Genomic DNA, 20,532 nt, shown 5'->3' with positions numbered 1-20,532 from the left:
GATTTTTTTACCCTTCCTTGTCCTGAAACTTCGAGCATCAGCTCTCATCTGTCAAAGTGTAAATCAGCAATTAAAACCCAAACAGCCAAATGCCAAAGATGACCCGAAGCACAAAGCAACTGACAAACAAGTCCGGACAAATCGACGGGTAATTTATAAGCTTTGCCCTAAAATCTAATTATTTGGCAATTCGAATTTGCAGCTAGCCAGGGCTCGGCAATAAATTTAACCCGCCATAAATTATTTAGGAGCAGGCTGTGGTGTAAATCAAAACCACGAGTGTTTGTTTAAGAAATAAGCTCCTTGTGCATAAAATGTCTTTTTTTTTTCCCAAGGAAGAAACTGTTAAGCGCACCATGCCCCATCTGTTGCCCAGTGTACCCCTTACTTTTCCCTCTCGGCTTTCCCTTGTCACTGTGGCCAGGAGGCTCCTAGATCTCTTGGAGAAAGGGCCTGCCTTTCCGTGGGACATTTATCTAGAAACCAAGTATTTGGATAAAACCCATGTTTTTTTGCCAAGTCCTACTTTTTCTACCTTGTGGTGTGAGGTTGCTTTTGGATTTTATCAAACTTTTCTGTTCAGGGACACACACTTTTTGGAGTTTTCTTCAGAACATGAAGGGAAGGGATAGATGAGTCGTTACTGCCTCTAAATTAAGGAAATACCAGTTCCTAGGTTGAGAGGGGAAGCCATGAAAATGATCTGCTCATTCCCTCATTTCACACCGGACTACAGAACCATCAGCTTAGGCAAAGGAGAATCTGTGTTTTGGAAAAAAGGTCTGTAAGCACACTACACTATTAAACCCTCTGTCCCATTGTCAAGAAATTCCAACTGTTTAACCTAGGTCTCTCCTGTTTAAAATCCTGTTTTTGTTGTTCTGTCTTCAAATATAATCTTATCACTACAGATACTTTAGTTGAAGGGAGTTTGAATACCCTGTAACCAACCTACACATTTATTTCTTGTAATCTACTGATTGTGGGTGTGAAATTTCATTTGAAATGCTGTTACAGTTTTGTCCTCAGTTTATCAAGAAAATCTCTGGGGTTCCTAGTTGAGCAATTAGAAAGCAGCTGCATTCAGAACCTTTGCTCCAACTTAAACCTCTGCTCACTTAAAAAGGTAAAAGAATATTTACTTGGTTCTTCCTTTTTATCTGTCTTCCCTCCCCTTAAAAAAAAAAAAAGACTTTGTAGCTGGCATTTTATTGAGAAAGACAGCAGGTACAATTGATTTAGAATCATGGATACTTTGAAAAACCCACGTTCTAATAAAGCTTTGCCTTAGTTGTTAAGTTGTGGCCAGTTTGCATGCATCATCAACTTTTTGGGTTCCAGTGCTTGACTTTAGACAGCCCAGTGGTTTAGACAACTTGTGGATGGTGTAGGAAGTGGTCGGCAAACTCATTAGTCAACATAGCCAAATATCAACAGTACAACCATTGAAATTTCTTTTGAGAGCCAAATTTTTTAAACTTAAACTATAGGTAGGTACATTGTTACTAATTTAATTAGGGTACTCCTAAACTGGCCTTTGCTAAAAACGTCCTCAATCTGATTGAGCTGCATGTGGCTCACAAGCTGCGGTTTTCCGACCACTGGTGTAGGGTGACCAACTGCCCCAATTTTAGCTCTGGAGGTCCTGTGTTCCAGGAAACCCTTGGTCTGGAGAAACAGCAAACTGGGACATTGGTGGTTTTTAGCAGTTGAGGGAGGATGAGAAACCATTTAAAGGTGAGAGGCAAGTGATCTGGTAGAAAGTGCTTTAGAATGCTCCATGTCTGGGTTTAAATTCTGGCTTACCATCTTTGTCACCTTGGGTAGATCACGTCACCTCTCTGTTCCTATGGAGAGCTCTGCTAAAGCAGGGTGTTTTCTGTTAGAGCCACATGCTTGGTCTTGCCATTTAACAGCCCCTTTATATGTCTACACACCAGAAGTTGGGAGAGTAAAGTCTGCGTGTTAGAATGGAGTTGGATGCTGGAGGTGCAAGCTCATGGTCCCTGCCCTCCCCAGGCACGGAGCACAGTGCCACCTGTGTCACTGCAGCCGTAGTGGAAGCTGTTCAGTAGCAATTCCTTAGGACTTTCTGCCTGGAATAGTCCACATCTATTGCTCTGGTAACTTGAGAGCAGCTCTCTTCCTAGGAGATAGTAGACTGAGCTCCCTAAAGACAGGCTTTCAGACTAAAAGAATCAGATCTTTCTTAACCCTTCAGATTTTGAAAGCTTCTAGTCATACTGTTGTAAGTTTCCTTTTCCCCATGTGGAGTCCCAGCTCTGTCCCTTAGTAGCAGTATATCCTTGAGCAAGTGACAACTTCTTTTTGGGCCTTAGTTTATTTGTAAAATAGGGATAATGGTTCCCACCTCATGAGTTGTTAGGAGGATTCAATGAAATCATTCCTGTTAGCATTTAGCAGAATATCTGCCACATAGTAAACAGTAGGTGAATGGAATGAAGTGATTTCATTTTCCACATGTCTCCAACAGAGTTGAGGTTAACCTCTCTCTACCCTTTCCCTAGACTCTGAGCACCTCACAGAGAGGAGTCACTTCTCATTGTATGTATCTGTGTCCACACCCAGCCTGTCTGGTAAATAGTAGGTGCTTGATAGTATTGATTTATGACCTGATGATGATGATTATGATGATATGACCTATCTTCCAGGATTAATGAGGGTAAAATGGGAAAATATATTGAAAGCACATTGTAAACTGAAAAGCCTAACACGTGGTATATCCCTCCACTAAGATACTTATCATAGTGCAGTGTTCATTATTTGTTCACGTATCTTTTCTGCTCACTAGTTTGTGGACTTCTCCAAAGCAGAGACTACAACTTAACTCTAAAAACCACTCCACCACCTGTCTGGTGTCCTGCACATACTATCGTAGATGCTCAGGTGGTTGAACTGAATGCAAATGACATACAAATTTAAGGAATTGTGAAAGTATGAATAGAAAAAGAAAAGAAGTTCTTTCCCTCCTGGTGCTACCTTTATACAAGCAGACACTCAACTCCTCCTTAAAGAAAAATAAGAAGATCCCTTTCATCATTCTAAAGGAATAATGAAATTGCGGGAGGGAAAAAGAGAAAGGGCAAGGATAAGTTTCATTATCAAAGCAGCTGCCCCAGAAGCTGGCGCGAAAGCACGTCTTCATAAGCTCTTGAGATTAATGTGACCAACCTAGTACTTGGGGTAACCTCTCTGAGTTACCCCTCTTTTTCATGGAGCCAAGGCTGGCTTGTTCTTCCTCTCTGAGAGGGTGACAGTGAGCATGAGCAGTTAGGTTGGCTCCATTTCCCCAGGGGTGAAGAAGCCAGCAGCAGCCAAGTGAGGATGGAGCTGCAGTGGGGAAACCCACAGACCAAGTTTTCAGAGAATCTACTGGGTGCTGGTCAGAGAGGAGCTGAAGCGCTTACTGTTTTATAATAAATACTAATGAAATTCTAGATATATAATAACATTTCAGATATCTAAAACAAGCCATGTGCTTGTAAAAAAGTGGAAAGTGATCAACTTTAAGCCATAAATTCTTGGTAATAGAGGGTTTTTTTCTATTTGTGTTTGATAGATATTTTTGTTTCCAGAGGAATGTCAACTCCTAATTTCATAATGTATCATGGGCTTAAGAAAATTGAATTTAATAAAAGCCAGAGATGAATGGCATCCTTAAAGGTCCCAACACTTGTCTTTATTAGCAGGACAAACTGCAGGTCTCCAAACACTGCTTCTCTCGAAATGAAAGTTTAAATGAAAAGTACAGTTGTGTCACAGGTTAAATTTCATTGTGGGCCCAGCTAACATTGTTACTGAGGAGCTGGCTGTATTTGTTTCCTGAGACACCAGGGCATCCAAACTCACCAGGCTGTGGAGCTCTTTCTGTTGGGGAAGTATTTTTTCTGCTTAGTGCGAGTTGAAGGGTTACATCAGAAATTAAGGAGTCAGATGAGCTGCACCTCAGAGTTGGCTCTTGAAGACCTTGGATATCTGATTTTTTAGGGGGACCAATATGTATTGTGTGTGTGTCTGTGTGTGTGTGTGTGTGTGTGTGTGTGTGTGTGTGTTCCTCAATTTTGTTTTTCAGCACCACACTCTTCTACCTGGCCAGTTTTGTGTGCATTGTGGGAATAAGAGGCCCAAGGAATTGGGAAACACATTGAGAGGAAGAAGCATCACTCAGCCTGAGCAGCAGTCTGGGCTTCCTCTCTGTTCCCCCTTGGCTCCAGCCTTGTTGCCTCTCTGCCCTTCCTATTTCAGGGGACTCTTGTCAGCTTCTCCATCTTTGGGTATCACCCCAGGGAAACCAAGCTACCAGGACCTTTGAATCTCTCATGAAATCTGACAACCTTCATTTGGTCTTCAGTCCTGCAGTAATATGTTGGATAAAAATAGATGCTTTAAAAACATGCCTGATAGTAGTGGGTCAATTTAGGGGGTAGGGAAAGGACACCTGGCTGCCCTGGGTAGGAAGGAGATCGGCCATATCTCCTGTCTTTCCACGTGCCCGTTTCTGAGTGCAGTCGGATGTCAACAGCTTCGCTGTTGCTGATCTAGGCTTTCCCTGGAGAGGACCAATTTGCCTTGATTTCAGTGATACTGGAAAGGTCCTCTCCAGAATGGGGGACCTGGGATAGGAATGGAGCTGGAACTGACTGCTGGAACCACTGAGTGGGCAGAGCCCCCCTTCTCTCCCTCTCTGCAGTGGAGGCCTTTCTCACATGCTAATTTTACTCGGAGGATTTTGCTTTTATTTATTTATTTTATTATTTCCTATTTGTCTCTTCCAGATGTTTTCAGGGCAGTTTTTTTTGTGTGTGTGTTGTAAACTAATTCCATTCATGTTTTAAAAATTTATGAAAGCGCTAATAAAAATGTCAAAGTAGTAAAAATGTTAGCTTTTCCTCTGCTTTGATTAAATTTTGCAAACTGTTTTTGAATATTAAAAAGCAATAATTTTTTTTATTCTCTCTGCTCGCTTTCCCTCTTCTCTTTGGTGCATGTGTGCTCTCTCCTGCCCTCTCCCCCCTCTGGTGCATTCCTCCCTTCCCAGGAGCGATGTATGAGGCTTGCTGCACAGCCAGCGTTCTGCAAGCCTGTTTGCACATCAGGACCTTGGTGCTGTGCATCTCTATTAAATAACGGAGACAAATTAATCTTAGAGACACCAAACAAATTGTCACTCCTCCTTCTTCTCTTCCATTACGTTCCAGTGGACTGGGAAGGGCTGGTTAAGTGATTTGGAGTGGGGGGGCTTGTTGGGGGTAGGGTTTACTGCCTGAAAGAAAGGTGGGAGGCACTAGCTCCCATTACTCTTACTCAGTTTTCTCTTCTTTAATATCTCCTTTGGTTTTATTTATTATGTATCTTTTTTTTTTTGTAAAAACAAGAAATTCATTAGCTCTGTTTAAACTTCATATACACTGTACATTAGTCTGATGGCTGGTTATCTGTAAGGCTGGAGACCCAGGCCCCTTCAGGGCAGGGGCCTGGGCTAGGGAAAGGAGGGGCCTACTTTTAGTGAGCAAGCCTGTGCTAGAGAACCACTTGGGGAAATTGGAGCAGCTTGTGCTGCTGTCTTCCCTCCCCTTTTCCAGAGATAATGAGGATGGGCCTGTGTCCGGTCCCTGGAGCTTGTGAGGATATTCACAGTGGGCGGGTTAGGGCTGTAACTGAGTTAGCACTGCTTCAGTTACTCAGTCTGGGGTTTGGCCTGGCAGAAGGTAATGAGTTCAAAATACTCCCTCATTCTTAACTTTGAGTTATTATTTGAAATGGTTGACTTAAAAACAAACAAACAAAAAAACAACAACTTATTTTTCCTCTTCTATGTCTTTGCCATTCCAGGAAATCATCGAGTTCCCCATCCTGAAATTAAATGGCCGGACCATGGAGATTGAGTCTACCTTTCACATGTATGTCCAGCCCGTAGTCCATCCACAGCTTACTCCCTTCTGCACAGAGGTAAGGGCCCTGGCTCTGGGCAGCAAGGGCTACTAGGGCAAGACCTTTTGGATCATTGGTATACCAGCCAATTAAGGAAAGTTAGGTCTTATCAGCAGTTAAGGCAAGTGCACGTTGGACCCAGCAGTTGGCTCTTTACAAAGTCTGCTGTTCCCCTTGGGCCAGTCTGGTCATTGGAGACCCAGGGAGAACAGCGGCACATTCTGTCCCAGCTTCCCCAGTATTTCCCTTCCTTGTAATCCCTCCCCTTCCTGGTGACGGGGCACTTGGAGTCTAGGAGCAGGATGGTGCTTCTGGGGCTCAGATTCTTTTCAGTTTCATTTCCCTTGGGCCTCTTGGTAAGAGGTGACGATTTCAGCTTCTTAGAAGAAGAGGTTCAGACTTTCTTAGCTTTCTGGCAATGTTTCGCTGTCTTTGAGAAAAGGGGCCCTATGTGAAACATTGGTTGAGTTTGTGGGAAGCACACTGAATCAATGAGGAAGGAGAAGGGCAATCCAAGTGGAATATGAGCACAGCCTGGCCAAGGCTGAAATGTCCTTATCTTTGTCTTAGGCTGATACTATACTTAGCCACCTTATCAGCAGGTTAACAGTGGCTCCATTTTACAGACTGTGAAACCAGAACTAACTGAGATCTTCATGCTTGCTGGAGGCTCAAATGAGCCATTGACAGAAAGGAGGCACCCTTAAGACTCTCATGACTATATGGAGAGCCTGCTGTGGCTGCTTTCCCTGTGATGTGTTCTGTGATGCTCTCTGGTGGCCACGGGCTGTGGTGAAATCACAAGAATGGTCAAGAATATATAGTAACAGAAGTGATGGGAAAACATGAGTGTTTCTAGAATTCTTTTAGAAATTTGGGGGTAGGGTTCATTAAAGACTTCATGCCTTCTTTCAGAGATCTACTTTTACATATGAATGAAACAGGAGGAAAGTTCTTGAGTAATCTCAAAACAATCTCCTTGGTGTGAAGGAGGCTGGAGAAGGGCCTGCCTGCCACTGATAGGAGGGCTCAGCGGGCTCTGAGGCTGACTTAGCCCGGACATGAGGTCCTGAGGGTCACTTCTGGGCTTGGTGCCAGTGTTTGCTGCCTGACTTGGGTGGGCATTTTGTTGCAGGCATCCATATGCCAAGGTGTGTAGACTCTCAAGCCTTTTGTTGTTCCAGGTAAACGATAATGAGGTTCTTTGTGTGTGTGTGTGTGTGTGTGTGTGTGAGAGAGAGAGACAGAGAGACAGACAGAGAGAGAGAGAGAGAGAGAAGGGAGATAGTGAGACAGACTTCCACATGCACCCTGACTGGGATCCACCTGGGCAACGGGCCAATGCTTGAATCAACTGAGCTATTTTTAGCACTGAGGCTGATGCTCCACCAGTCGACCAGCTGAGCTATCCTCAGCACCCAGGGCCTATGCTCCAACCAATTGAGCCACTGGCTTCAAGAGGGGAAGAGGGCAGGGGAGAGAAGCAAATGGTCATTTCGCTTGTGTGCCCTTGGGAATTGAACCTAGGGCATCTATACATTGGGCCGATGCTCTATTCACTGAACCAGCTAGCCAAGGCAGATATTGAAGTTCTTGCTCCCTTGGGGCTTACTGTTTTTTTCCCCTTTTCCTGGGAATTACCTATATCACCAGGGAGTGTTAATCTGTTTTTTTTGGGTTTTTTTGCTGCTTTTGAAAAATCAACATTTTAATGGTGATGAAAGTCCCCTTCCTTATGAGGAGGGAAGGGAAAATTTTCCTTAAACCAGCCAGTTACTTGAGCCCTCCACCGGCCTGAAAATGTAATGTCTTTTGTCCTTTTCTTCCTCTTCTTTGTGAGTAACTTCCCCTTGGGGGATCCTGTTCCAGCCGGGCTGCTTGGCATAGACAAGGAGGCCAAAGTTTGTCATGGTTGCTGCCTGTTTAGGGATGACACAGAGCACTGCTGGAACTTGGCCTGGGTAGGAGTGGATGTTCCATAGTATTGGGAAAAAAGATCTTTAGAGTAGTGTTGCTGCTGCTTTTTATTTATTTTTGTTTATTTGTTTATTTTTTTAGTGAGAGGAGGGGAGGCAGAGAGACAGACTCCCGCATTCGCCTAGACTGGGGTCCACCCGGCAAGCCTGCTAGGGGGCGTTGCTCTGCCCATCTGGGGCTGTTGCTCTGTTGCTCAGCAACCAAGCCATTTTTTTTTTTTTTTAGTGCCTGAGGTGGAAGCCATGAAGCCAGCCTCAGTGTCTGAAGCCAACTCGCTCAAACCAGTTGAGTCATGGCTGTGGGAGGGGAAAAGAGAGAGGGAGAGAGAGAAAGGAGAGGTTGACGGGTGGAGAAGCAGATGGTCACTTCTTCTGTGTGCCTTTACCGGGAATCGAACCCCAGACATCCGCAAGTCGGGCTGACTCTCTACTTCCTGTTTTTTGGGGAGGAGGGATTGTGGGACTATGATGAAAGCTATGGAAAGTTTCACTCATAGACACACATAATTTGGATGGTAGTAGTAGGCATGGTGGTGTTGGGAAATCCTTGTTTTGAAAGTGAAAGTATGGTTGTGCTGCAGGCCTTTAGTCTACATTTTGTCTCAGGCTTCCAGAGCTCAAAACTCTCCCTGACCTGGTCCCTGCCTTTTTGTCCAGCCTCATATCTCCCTGCTTCATCCTTCCCTCATTTCCCTCATTCACAGGTCACCCTCTCATAATCCACCTCTGTACCTGAAGGTCCTTCTCCTGGATAATGCTCCCACTCTCCTTCCCCAGCCCCTACTTGTCCCTAGGACTCTGCTCAGAGTCACCTTCTCTGGGCAGCCTGGAAAGGCTGGGTTATGCTCACCCCAACATAACACTGATCGTATATATCATACTGTAATTATTTATCTGTCTGCCCACTAAACTGTGAGTTCCTTGAGAGCAGAAACTAGATCTGATCTATCTTTGTCCCATCATTAGGGCCTGGTACCAAGCAAACACTTAATATGTGTTTCTTAAATGAATGAATATTGTCAAGGAATTATTCAACCTCCACACTTGCTAGAATAACTGTACTGCTGACTTGCTGTGTTGAGTAAGTAGAGTCTTCTTTGAAAGACGTCAGATCATCTAAATATTGCCCTGTCTCCGCACCATGTGGAGCTGCTGTGCAGAGAGAGGCATGGACACAGGATGGGGCTATTGTTCTCGGACCTCATTCAAGCTGGCACTAGCTGCCTTTCCAGCTAGAGGAAATCTTTCGTTAGGAAGTGTGAGGAACAACCCAAAGCCCTTGCTTGTACCTAAGCAGCTCCTCTGGTAGAATTTTCTCTCATGCACAAGAGGTTTTTAAGAACTCAGGTGTGCATACACACACGACACGAGTACACACATGGCAAATGCTTGTGTGGAGTGGGGAGAGAATGGCTCAGTGCTGTCAGCAAGAGGAGGGATTCTGCTTTGGGTGAGTCTGTAGTGACATACGGGCGCTCTTACTGCTGTGTGTGGTGAATATGTTACTGGCCTTCTTGAGGTCCTTTCTTAGTTTCAGGTGATAGTCGGCCTAGAGACATGGTTCTTACAGAGACAGGATGGGATGGGATGTGTTTTATTCTTTCTCAAGCCCTTTCCCTACCACCTCTAGAATCTGCTCCAGCTCATCAGATCTCTATGTCTAGCAGCTGGACTGCCATACAGTCCCTGACCATGGGCAGTCTTGTCATTGTCATTATTGTGAAAAAAGTGGAAAAATACCCATGGTGCTAAATGCCAGTAAAGGGCTTTGTCTTGCACCTGTACTTATAAAGGGTGAGATTTATTGGTCTCTTTGAGCAAGAAAGAGTGGGTCTGATTATCAGATTGCACACCAGAGACAAGTGCTTATGTAATCAACAAACTGTCTTGGTGTCAGAATACGATTATGTTGGAGATAAACTGTGAAAGGAGAAAGTGCTGGATGCTGACATGCTGTTGGCACCAAGTGTCCTGGGCTGCTTCCTGTAGTTGCTAGTGTTTATGATGAAGCTGGTTCATTCCTGGACAAAGCCCTTATGTGGGTAGGCTATCTCAATAACCACCAGTCATGTTATCTATCAGTCAGGGTCAAAAGCCCCTCGCCTTGTGGTTTCTGAGTTTGGAGAAGCAGGAGTTAATCTGTAATCCCTCAGTGAAAGGATCCATAGAGCACACATTAATTCTTCCTCTCACCTCTCCTGCTTTAAGTGGTTAAGGTCTCTGAGTTCTGTTTAGCCCGTGAGCCCTGGTTCTCAGCTTAATAATACTTGGCTTTGCTCTAGTACCTTTCATTGTGAGGATGTGAAAGCTTTTTACAAATATATATTAATCTAAGTGGGAATGAGTTTAAACTGTAGCATGAAAGATTTAAGTTATGCCTAAAGTAGAACTTCCCAATATTGGTTTTATTAAATTGTCTCTCTTCCTCACAATTTGTGGTATAATTCTTTCAGGTATTTTACCTGTTGTCAGTATCAGGTATAGGGACTAACTTTTTAAACTTCACTCCTCTTCATTCAGTTCCTTGGCAGAGCTGATAACACAGTAGTCCATCCTTGGAGGAATTGACACAGGGGAATGAGGCCTCCCCCTGGAAGGTTGCCTCCAGTTGAACCAAGAGCCCAAGCCCCTGTGTTTCTGGGGGTTAAGTCCTTTAGGAAGTGAGCTGTAGCCATGTCTTGCTGGACTACAAGTTGTATGGGAAGCAGGGAGAGAGAGGGAGCTGAACTCGCTAGATTCCTCCCAGCCTGATGATTCTAGGATTGCTGACCACTGGAGAGGAATTTGGGAAAGCCGCGGGATCCTGGAACCCCAGCCTTTACCCTAGGGTGGGAAGAGGCAGGCCTAGTCTGTAGTGAGAGCTCCTACAGAGCAGCACCCCTGCTTTTCCTTTTTGGTAGAATGATTTTATCTCCCAAATGAGTGATTTTCCTAGGGCCCAGAGCAGGTGCTTCTGGGGTACACAGATGCTGACCTGAGTACCATCTCCAAGAAGGGTTCTTGGCAAGGGTGCCATTGGTTTCCTGAGTGTCTGGAAGCACTTCGGTGTTCAGCTCATCTGAGTGGCCCTAGGTGGGAGCCAAGAGAAGGAGTAGCCCTACTCTTGCCCCAGAAGCTCAGACCAAATATGAATCTGGCACACACACCCTGGAGCTTTCCAAGAAGTAAGAATGGCTGTAGGCCCTCTTTTCCAGGATAGTCCTGACCCAAAGCTCCAACTCATGGCTTGGCCCTAGAAGAACTAAGCAGGAGAGAAGCTGGGCCAAAAAGGGCCCACTGGCAGTAGTTAGTCTGGTCATGGGAACTGGAATTGATAACAAGTCTCCTCTGGACTCTGAGCCCTGTGTGCCTGAGACAAAACACAGGGCCACTGCCTGCTCAGTGTGTGGCTGTGGAAGGTGTTCAGGCTCTGGGTGCTAGTGGGGCGGGACACAAGAGGCCTGCTGAGAACACATTCAGTGAAGTCTTCATGTGTTTCTTCACTGCTGGCTCCCAAGTTCCTAGAATGGGGCCCAGCACGTTGTAGGCTCTCCATGAATAGTTGTTGACTAAATAAAAGGAGTTTTAGCACTCCAAGATTAAAGCTGCTGACCCAGAGCTCATCTCCTCCTCCACCCCTCTCCCCCAGCCCTCAGTAGATAATCTTTTCTTCTCTTTGGCTCAGGCCCTCCCTCTGCTGGGCAGTTCTTTGGTCTCCCAAGCAAGGAAAGGGTGTGGAGGTGCCAGCTGGGTGGGCATGCTGTGGGTTAAAGCCTTGTGAAACAACAGTGTAGTTAATCTTTCTAATTTATTTTCCTTTTAGACCATGGGAAGTCTGTAGGCAGCAGCTGTTACCCAATTAAAATACAGATTAATATAAAAACAGTTTCTGGAATATAAAATAGAGTGGCTGTGTCCTTACACTTCCTTAAAATACCACCTAATAATGACTTGATGAACTACAGAAACCCACCTAGAGGAACTCAGCGTTCTTAAAATGAAAATTTCTTCCCTAAAAGGTGTGTATTACCATTCCATGTAAGTCGCTATGAAAATAACCTTCCCTCTTAGTGCCAGCGGTTTCTGTGAGTTGTGTATTTGGTATTCATTAAATGTAATTATAGTTTAATTGGAGTTTAATCCAACACCCCCCGAACACTTAAAAAAATAGAAGTTTCCAAGCAAGCCTTCGATGATACTCTCTGTCTGGATGTAGACAGGGCGCAGTGGGCATGGCGGTTTTCAGCTGACTTCAGTTTTGTGGACAGCACCTCCTGCCTCATATCCTCAGGGCAGTCTGTTCTAGTCTGAGCTTGAGGGATATTTTCACTTCAAAACAAAACAAAGCAACAAGCTTGTTTCAACCTAAGCCTGACCTGGGTGGAACATAGGCCTGTGAGTCAGAAATTCTCTAGACCAGGTTTGCACATTAGACCTTTTAGCCTGAGTTTCGCCATCGGTTAAGGTGCCTATTTCCTGCTTGGCTGGTTGGTATTGAGGGCCCAGGTATGCTGGGTGAAGGGTGGATGCCTGTGGGAGTCCCCTGGCCCTTCCTTCACTGGCATTAGAGGGGGAAGTGCTGGATCTGGAGGCCCAGAGAAGGGGTGCACTAGAAACCAAGTGTGCCTGTCCTGTGTGATTTTTCTCTGAGTCCGACAGGACCCTCTGGGAAGTTTGGAGGTGAATTTACTTTAGATTGTAATTTGTAGGGAGTAATTGAGCCTGTTGAACACACAAGACATAAAATCTTATTATTTTTCCCAAATGAAAGCTGGAACAGGTCTGAGACATACCCTGTGATCAGCACATAGATGTGTATCCCTATTTTGGGGCAGGGTGTTGTTGGGAAGTTTACAGTGTGTCCTGGGACTTGGTTCCCAAGGCTTCTGTCAGGTTCTCAGCCAAAAGCAGTGCAGGTCAGAGCTCTTTATAGTAGAAGGAGAATGACAGAAAGGGAAGGATTCAGTCCAGCTTCGAGTTTGCCATCCATTGGTCTTTATTTTTTCTTTCAGCTCACCGGGATTATTCAAGCCATGGTGGATGGTCAGCCAAGCCTGCAGCAAGTGCTGGAGGTAGGTTGAGTGACCTTTAATTCCTGACCTTTGACCCCTTCCTGCTGCTTTTCTCTCCCTCCCCTCCTGAGAATGTCGCTGTGTAATTTGACTATGATTATGGCTTGATTAGAATAACATTTGCTGTCACATCAGTGACATGCTGTTGAGAGTATTGAACCATTGATCTGTCATCTCCAGCTGTTCCCATCAGGGTTACTGACAAGATGTCCGAGTGCTGCCAGGAGGGGTGTGGAAGGCCCCCACCCCTTCCTGCGCTGGCCAGTCCTGGGCAGGCTGGGGAGTAGGGGAGCTGTGCTGCGGCACTGTGGGACTGGCCCCGGGGACTAGAGGTGTTTTTGTTTAGCTTTAGTGTTGGCTTCTTGTGGCATGTGAGCACTTCATTAACTCACCCAGAACTCCCCATCGATGGCTTTTGTTTGCTGTCAGCTCCTCTAGGAGGTGCGGCGGGCCTGCCTGCCCCACTGCAGCTTGCCGCTGGACGCGTTGTGCCTGTCGGGTGCAGTGCCTGTACTGGGTAATGATTCCTAATCAGAATAATTACAACAATTGCCTGTGTGAGGGAAATCAAATTAAAGGCTTTAGAACCCTTGGCAGAGACCACACTTCTAGGATGTTCTCCTGAGGGAGCTGGAAAAGGTTAAGATGCAGCTTCTTGTGCTCCAGCCTAAGGGAGTGAGGAAGGGCAGTGCTCTGCCTCAGCTTGTCTCCCAGCCCCCTCTGCCTGGGGGTTTTCAGAGAGGGAGAAGACCCCTCTTTCAGGCCCCCCCTCCCACTTAGTGGCGGGAGAAAAGGCCTGTGGATCTCCTTAGGTGCTTTATTTATCTCAAAGACCAGTACACCCAAAACTCAGCCCTTGTGAAAACACAGGAGGAGCAGAGTATCTGGGGAAGGACAGCGCACATCTGCATCGGAGGTAGTTAGCTTAGAGCAGGGGCAGTCAACCTTTTTATACCTACCGCCCACTTTTGTATCTCTGTTAATAGTAAAATTTTCCAACCGCCCACCGATTCCACAGTAATGGTGATTTATAAAGTAGGGAAGTAACTTTACTTTATAAAATTTATAAAGCAGAGTTACAGCAAGTTAAAGCATATAATAATAGTTACTTACCAAGTACTTTATGTTGGAGTTTCGCTAAGTTTGGCAGAATAAATCTTTATGAAACAACTTACTATAGTTAAATCTATCTTTTTATTTATACTTTGGTTGCTCCACTACTGCCCACCATGAAAGCTGGAATGCCCCCTAATGGGCAGTAGGGACCAGGTTGACTACCACTGGCTTAGAGGAAGGAGGGTGGTGGCCAGGAGAAGGAGGAAGAGCTGTTTGTTTAGCCAATAGGGCCTGTCCCACAGTGGAGAGAAGCACAGACTGAATTTCCTGGGGCTCATCAAGATGGAGCCAGGGCCAGAGAAACTGGTGTAGGCTCACCCAGTGGCAGAGTGTGCGTCCTGTCCCTGACAGTGTGCAAACCCAGGCTCTGCCCAGTCGGGCTCTGGGCAGGGGCAGGGTTAGGGTATCTGAAATAGATTGGGAGAAAGATAAGATGAGCTCTGAGATGTCTCCCAACCCCACTGACCTAGATGGGACCTGGCTCCTGAGGGAGGCTATAAGATAGATACCTTGTCCCTATGCAGTGTCTCTGTTTGGGGTCCTGGGAGGAAGATGCTTGTTTTGGGCTAGCACTAAACCTTGGCTGGGGGTGGTGGTTATGAGTTTGTTTTGCTCAGAGGTGCCAGTTGAGGGGGAGAGAGATGTAGTCTTCAGAAGGCACCCTCCTGTGGACCCCTGGCCGGCTCTGAAGAAAAATGCTCAGAAGGTTCCGAGTTTTGCCCAGGAGGCTCATTCTACTTCTTCAGCATTCTTTGTAGGAAGAGGGAAGATTTCTGGCATCACCCGAATGGGGACTCTTTGGCAAGATGAGACCAGATGAGGCTCTGCTTTGTCTCACCCTAAGTTGGTTATAGAGCTAAAGAGCTAGCTTTTTGTCCTAACCAAGGCCCTGAGCCAGGTGGCTAGCTAGGTGTGTGCCTGATTCATTTGTTCTTTTTAAAAAAATTCTTTTTCCTTAGCTCCTTTGGCTGGCCATCCCCACACATCTCCCTTGTCCAGTCTGGAGCCATTAGGACCGTCACAGAGAGAGGATATAGGAGTGAATGGTGGTCATTCCTTCATCCCAAAACAGGGTCAATGGATGGACTTTCTAGGCACCTGAAAACCTATTTATCCCTCCCTTTCACTGTCCCTCCCTCCCTCCCTCCCTCCCTCCTTCCCTCCCTCCGTCCCTCCTATTAGCCATCCACACATTCATCTCCCACCCATCCAGCCATCTATTTATCCATCCATAATCTACGCATCGACCCATCCATCTATCTGTCTGACTCATTTGTTCTAAGTAGGCTCAAGCTGGGCTTCTCTAAACCTTTAGTAGCTGGGGCTGAGCAGGGCTGGCTCAGAAGATTAGGATTATTGGTGGTTCCTCCAACCCTTTATCCATTCAAACTGAGAGGAAAGGAAAAGGACAAGCCTAATTCCAAACATGGTATCACTTTCTGAGCAGGTTCACAGTAGAAGGTGCCCACTAAATATCTGCTGCATGAGTGAATGGCCTAGGCCCTAAGCTTCCAAGAACCGTAGTGAGTGTCAAGTGTTTCTTATGGTGAAAGCCTGGTCTGTCTGGGTATTGCCTCCTGACAGTTCTGTCCTAACCTCCTGTCTTTTCCAGGACCACTATGCAGGAGTTGGGGCATTGGGGAGCCACCCCCGCCCCCATGCACATGGGGCACTTACTTGGGGATTTAAGGCCGGTGACCCAGAACGTTGGGTGACCTTGGGGAAAGGGTGTGTGTGTGTGTTTGTGTATCTGTCTGTCTGTGCAAAGGATTGGACCAAAGTGATTAGAGAAACAAACCATTCAGCATTGGAAGGTCTAGAATTTAGCTACTGGGGAGACCTTTGGGCTGAGAAGGATTCTCTGGTATACTGATTATGAAGAGGATCTGCATAATCTGGCACTGGGCAGCAGCTCTGATGTTTTGCGAGATTGAACTGCCGTAGCCATGGAACTAGACAGGATCCTTGGCCCTACTCAAGGACTGCTTTAACACGGGCCAGCCTTCCAGCATCTCTGAGATGTTCAGGGAGCCAACCTACACCTGCCAGAAGTAATCTCACTTCAACATTCCCATTGGCCCTTCGTTACCTGCGGGGCACAAAAAGCCCTTCACAGTCTGGCCTAACCTAGTCTCCAGCCTTAGTTTCTCTTCCTCTTTTCTATACACTGTGGACTGTGGTCACATTACTCCCTACTCACATTTCAATCAGTTGCAAATATCTATTGAGAAGATGCTGTGCTGGGTTAGAGATTAACACAGTGAATAAGACAGATAAGAGTACCTGCCTTCATGGTGGTTATAGTTTGGTGGGGAAGGCAGACATTAAACAGATAATTGCTTCTCAAATACAGAATGATTGGGCCTGTGCTTCTGCTCGTAATATGCTTTCCTCTGTTCCACCCTGTCAAGTAAACCCAACCCCCAAGCCCTTAATTCATTTATCTTCTATCTATCTATCTATCTATCTATCTATCTATCTATCTATCTATTTATTTATTTATTTGTGTTTACATAGATTCTAGGGTCACCCCGAATGCATCCCCACTTCCCTCCTATTCCCCTCAACATTTCCCTTGCCTTCCTCCCTGCAGTGCCCTCCCCCCTTCCCTTCAGGTTTATCCCATCCTATCATCCCCTTTTCCTCTGTCTTCTTTTCCTCTGGTCCCTTTGATCCCTCCTCTGTTTTAGTTCCGTTCCTCAGTTCACATTATTCCTTGGATTCCTCAAATGAGTGAAGTCATATAATATTTTTCTTTCTCTGCCTGGCTTATTTCACTCAACATAATAGCATTTTATCTTCTTTATGAAGCCTTTCTGACTCCTTTTCCTGGAAATGGTAGAGCTGGCCACTTCCTCCTTTTGGTCCTATAGCATTCTGATCACTTCTTTATTGCTGCATCTTTATATTATATTATGATGATCTGCCTTTTCCCACTTCTCAGCCTCCTGTCTATTTTGTGGTAGGCACTTAAATACATTATTGCATTTAATTCTCAAAACAACCTGAAAGGTTAGTCATACTACCTCATTTTATAGATGAAGGAAACTGAAGTTCAGAGGTGTTAAATGACTTTTAAATGACTTCCCATAAGTGACACAGCCAGGATATTAAAGAGCCAAGGTTAGAACCCAGTTGTGTCTGACTTTCAATCCTGCACTTCTAACTTCTGTGCCATATAGTCTTTACAAATGATCCTCCATGTGAGTGGAGCAGTGGTATGATCTGCTGTACGCCTACTCCATGCCTGGGGATGTCTGAAAAATAGGTGATGCTTCATGAATTCTTTATGATAATTCTGTCATTATATACTGATTTTAGTATTTGTATAATTCACACTTCTAGTGTGAATGCAAATAATAAAACCCATCAAAGAGACCCTGGCTGGTTGGCTCAGCGGTAGAGCGTCGGCCTGGCGTGCGGGGGGACCCGGGTTCGATTCCCGGCCAGGGCACATAGGAGAAGCGCCCATTTGCTTCTCCACCCCTCCTCCTCCTTCCTCTCTGTCTCTCTCTTCCCCTCCCGCAGCCAAGGCTCCATTGGAGCAAAGATGGCCCGGGCGCTGGGGATGGCTCCTTGGCCTCTGCCCCAGGCGCTAGAGTGGCTCTGGTCGTGGCAGAGCTACGCCCCGGAGGGGCAGAGCATCGCCCCCTGGTGGGCAGAGCGTCGCCCCTGGTGGGCGTGCGGGTGGATCCCGGTCCACCGGTCGGGCGCATGCGAGAGTCTGTCTGACTGTCTCTCCCCGTTTCCAGCTTCAGGAAAAATACAAACAAAACAAAACAAAAAACCCATCAAAGGGATGGAGAAAGAGACTTAAAATGTGTTTAGGAGCAATTTCTTTCCCTGTCTAGGTTGAGCTCAGCCTTCAAAAGAATCCACTGAATTTGAATCCTCAACCAGCAGAGGAGAGCTAAGTTTGGTTAATAAACATTTGGTGGAAGAGTAAAATGAAGAAGTAAATGATGGAACTGGACTGTAGTCCCTGCTTGGGGATCCAGCCTGTTCTCATGGCCTAGGACAGCCTATGTCTATGCTGGGCTGTGCCTTTGAGAACCATAGGTATTTGTACTGACTTACTGGGATCTGTCCTTATCCTATCTGGGGCAGGCTGCCAGGTAAAAGGGGTGTGGAGGGGTTTCCTCCTCCCTAACACCTGGGCTTGTGGGATCTTTCTGCAGGAATTGTACTGCAAGTGCTTCCGTAGTTCTGAGCCAAGACTGAGAGCCCAGAGGGCAGACGGCTGGATAAGGTTACAGTTTTCTTCTGCTCTGATTACAAGCAGCTTATCTGCGTTTTACTGTTGTGGCTCTTCACAGACTCAGGGAAAAAAAAAAGGAAAATCTCATCTGTTCTTGTTGTGTACTTTTCAGAGGGTCGATGAGTGGATGGCAAAGGAAGGCCTCTTAGATCCAAACGTCAAGTCAATTTTTGTCACCTGTGGAGACTGGGACTTAAAAGTCATGTGAGTATGAGAAGGGCTGTTTTGCTGGCAGGGCTTGGAATCTGTGGGACCAGTTCTTGCCTTTTACAGACTTAAATACCCAAGCCTACAGGGCAGCTGGGTCAGGGAGTCCCTGGATTTGGGGGCTGCCTGGAGGAGCAGAGGGCTGGAATCCCTGACTGCTGCCTCTGGAACAGGGGTGGACAGATCAAGGACTCTACTGGGACTGCTGTTGTTGGGGACTTCCTGCCTTTTCCAGGTCTCACTGCTGAGGACAGCCCTTCAGTTGCAGGGCTACGTGTCATTGCTCTGGAAGGAAGGAATTAAAAGAGGGTCTGTGTGTTTTAACCAGCTGCATAATGTTTATTATTTTAAGTACATTATAAATAGTAACTCATTTTATAATCAGAGGTACTCTTATTATTTCTATTTTATAGATACGAAGATTAGGGTACAAAGAAGTTAAGTAACTTGCTTAAGAACACACAGAGTCAGGATTCAAACCCAGGCAGCCTGGCTGCAGGGTCCTTTCTCTCCACCATTATACTGTGCTGTCCTCTTATCTGGGATACAGTCCGCGATAGTCCACCTGAGGGCCCAGTGGTGGGATGAGAGAGGGCTGCTTTTAGGAAGCAGCCTGAGTCACCAGCCTCCTCTGTTCTTCTTTGTCCCCAATGCCTTTTCTCCTTTGTTAACTGATCCTGAAAGACTAAACTGGTTCCTTTGCTAGGTTGACACTTCTGCCTCTTGTCTATCCTCATAGATACCTGGCTTCAGACAGCCCCCAGGGAGCTGAAGTAGGGTAGTGGGGGTGGGGGTATTGTTTGCTGAGGATTGATAGAATCGATAACTCTATGTTCTTTGTGACTGAAGGTGGCAGCAAGCTGTGTGTGTATGTGTGTGAGTGCGCGTGCACATCTGTGCTTTTGAGGATAGGGTGGGGTGTTGAGAGTAGTGGTTCTGGAGTGACATTTCCTACCAAATTAGGCATTATCTTCTCACCAAGGCCCTTGTTATGCTTTTTGGATTCTGGGCATTGAGGCGAAGTTATGCACCCAGCTGCATGGGTATCAGGCCTGCAATCGGACACCGACTCTGTAGGTGAGACAGGAGGAAGAACAAGCCCAGGTCACATAAACACCCACACACCTCATCTCCTGCACTGACTACACACGTCCAGGTTTGCACACACAGCTCCCGGAGCTCCAGAGGATCTCTGCTCCCAGATGACACTCGTTTGTCAGGGAAATTATATAGGCTGGGCTGATAGGAATCAGAACAGGGTTCCATGAGAGAGTTAGAAGGAGGAAGGCTATTCTTGTTTGGCGTCCTGGGCAGCTTTGAGCACTTGAAGCAGAGAAGGAACTTATGTGGAGCTCCACAGCATAGGAGAAGCTATTCGGGGTGGGACAGGGTGCAGAGTGATACCCTGAGTTCCTAGGCTACCCTGGTCCAGGCCAGACGTTCCTCCAGATAGCCTCCCAGGACTCCCACTCTTCTAGTGGTTTTCAGTTTTTGGCTTTTTCATTTCATAAACACATGCATTTCAGATTCATTTGTGTTAACTGTGATTGGCATGTACATACACAAGGTCAGGACAAAAGGTGGTTTACATTTGTGAGTACACGAAACAGTTTATTATTGTATTTACTTATTATTGTATGATTTTCCATATGAACAACTGTAAGCCTACTTTTGCCCCATCTATAGGTGCCTATGACTGTTTTCCTGGGCATGAGGTTGGAAGCTTGTGGCTGGACCTCCTAAGCTTGGAGCCTGCCCTGTGCTGGCCTGCAGCACCAATTCAGCCATTGTCATGGTGGACCCTGCCAGATTTTGGTGACTCAGAAGGCTGTTCTGTATCTTCACAAGAAGCCATGTGATCAAGAGGAGGAACTGGGTTGTTGAATCTAAGCATATATGAAAGGAAACCAAATTTTAATGAACACATAGCATATGTTATTCACTCCTCCTTTCGTCTGTGGTAGGAGGTTGT

General features: G+C 46.0%; 1 protein-coding gene across 2 annotated transcripts in view; it reads left to right on the top strand.

The window, feature by feature from the left end:
* ERI3 (ERI1 exoribonuclease family member 3) overlaps positions 1-20,532 on the top strand; it is a 130,527-nt gene that overhangs the window by 26,708 nt on the left and 83,287 nt on the right. For both annotated transcript variants that reach the window (XM_066376102.1, XM_066376101.1), the window contains exons 4-6: positions 5,854-5,970; positions 12,920-12,979; positions 18,466-18,557. In XM_066376102.1, the coding sequence (XP_066232199.1) occupies positions 5,854-5,970; positions 12,920-12,979; positions 18,466-18,557 (269 nt within the window). The remainder of the gene's footprint in view (positions 1-5,853; positions 5,971-12,919; positions 12,980-18,465; positions 18,558-20,532) is intronic.

The sequence above is a fragment of the Saccopteryx leptura genome, chromosome 3 (genome assembly GCF_036850995.1).
Source record: "Saccopteryx leptura isolate mSacLep1 chromosome 3, mSacLep1_pri_phased_curated, whole genome shotgun sequence".
Lineage (NCBI taxonomy): Eukaryota > Metazoa > Chordata > Mammalia > Chiroptera > Emballonuridae > Saccopteryx > Saccopteryx leptura.
The sequence above is the reverse complement of the archived record's forward strand: the minus strand, read 5'-3'. Positions and strand labels throughout refer to the sequence as shown.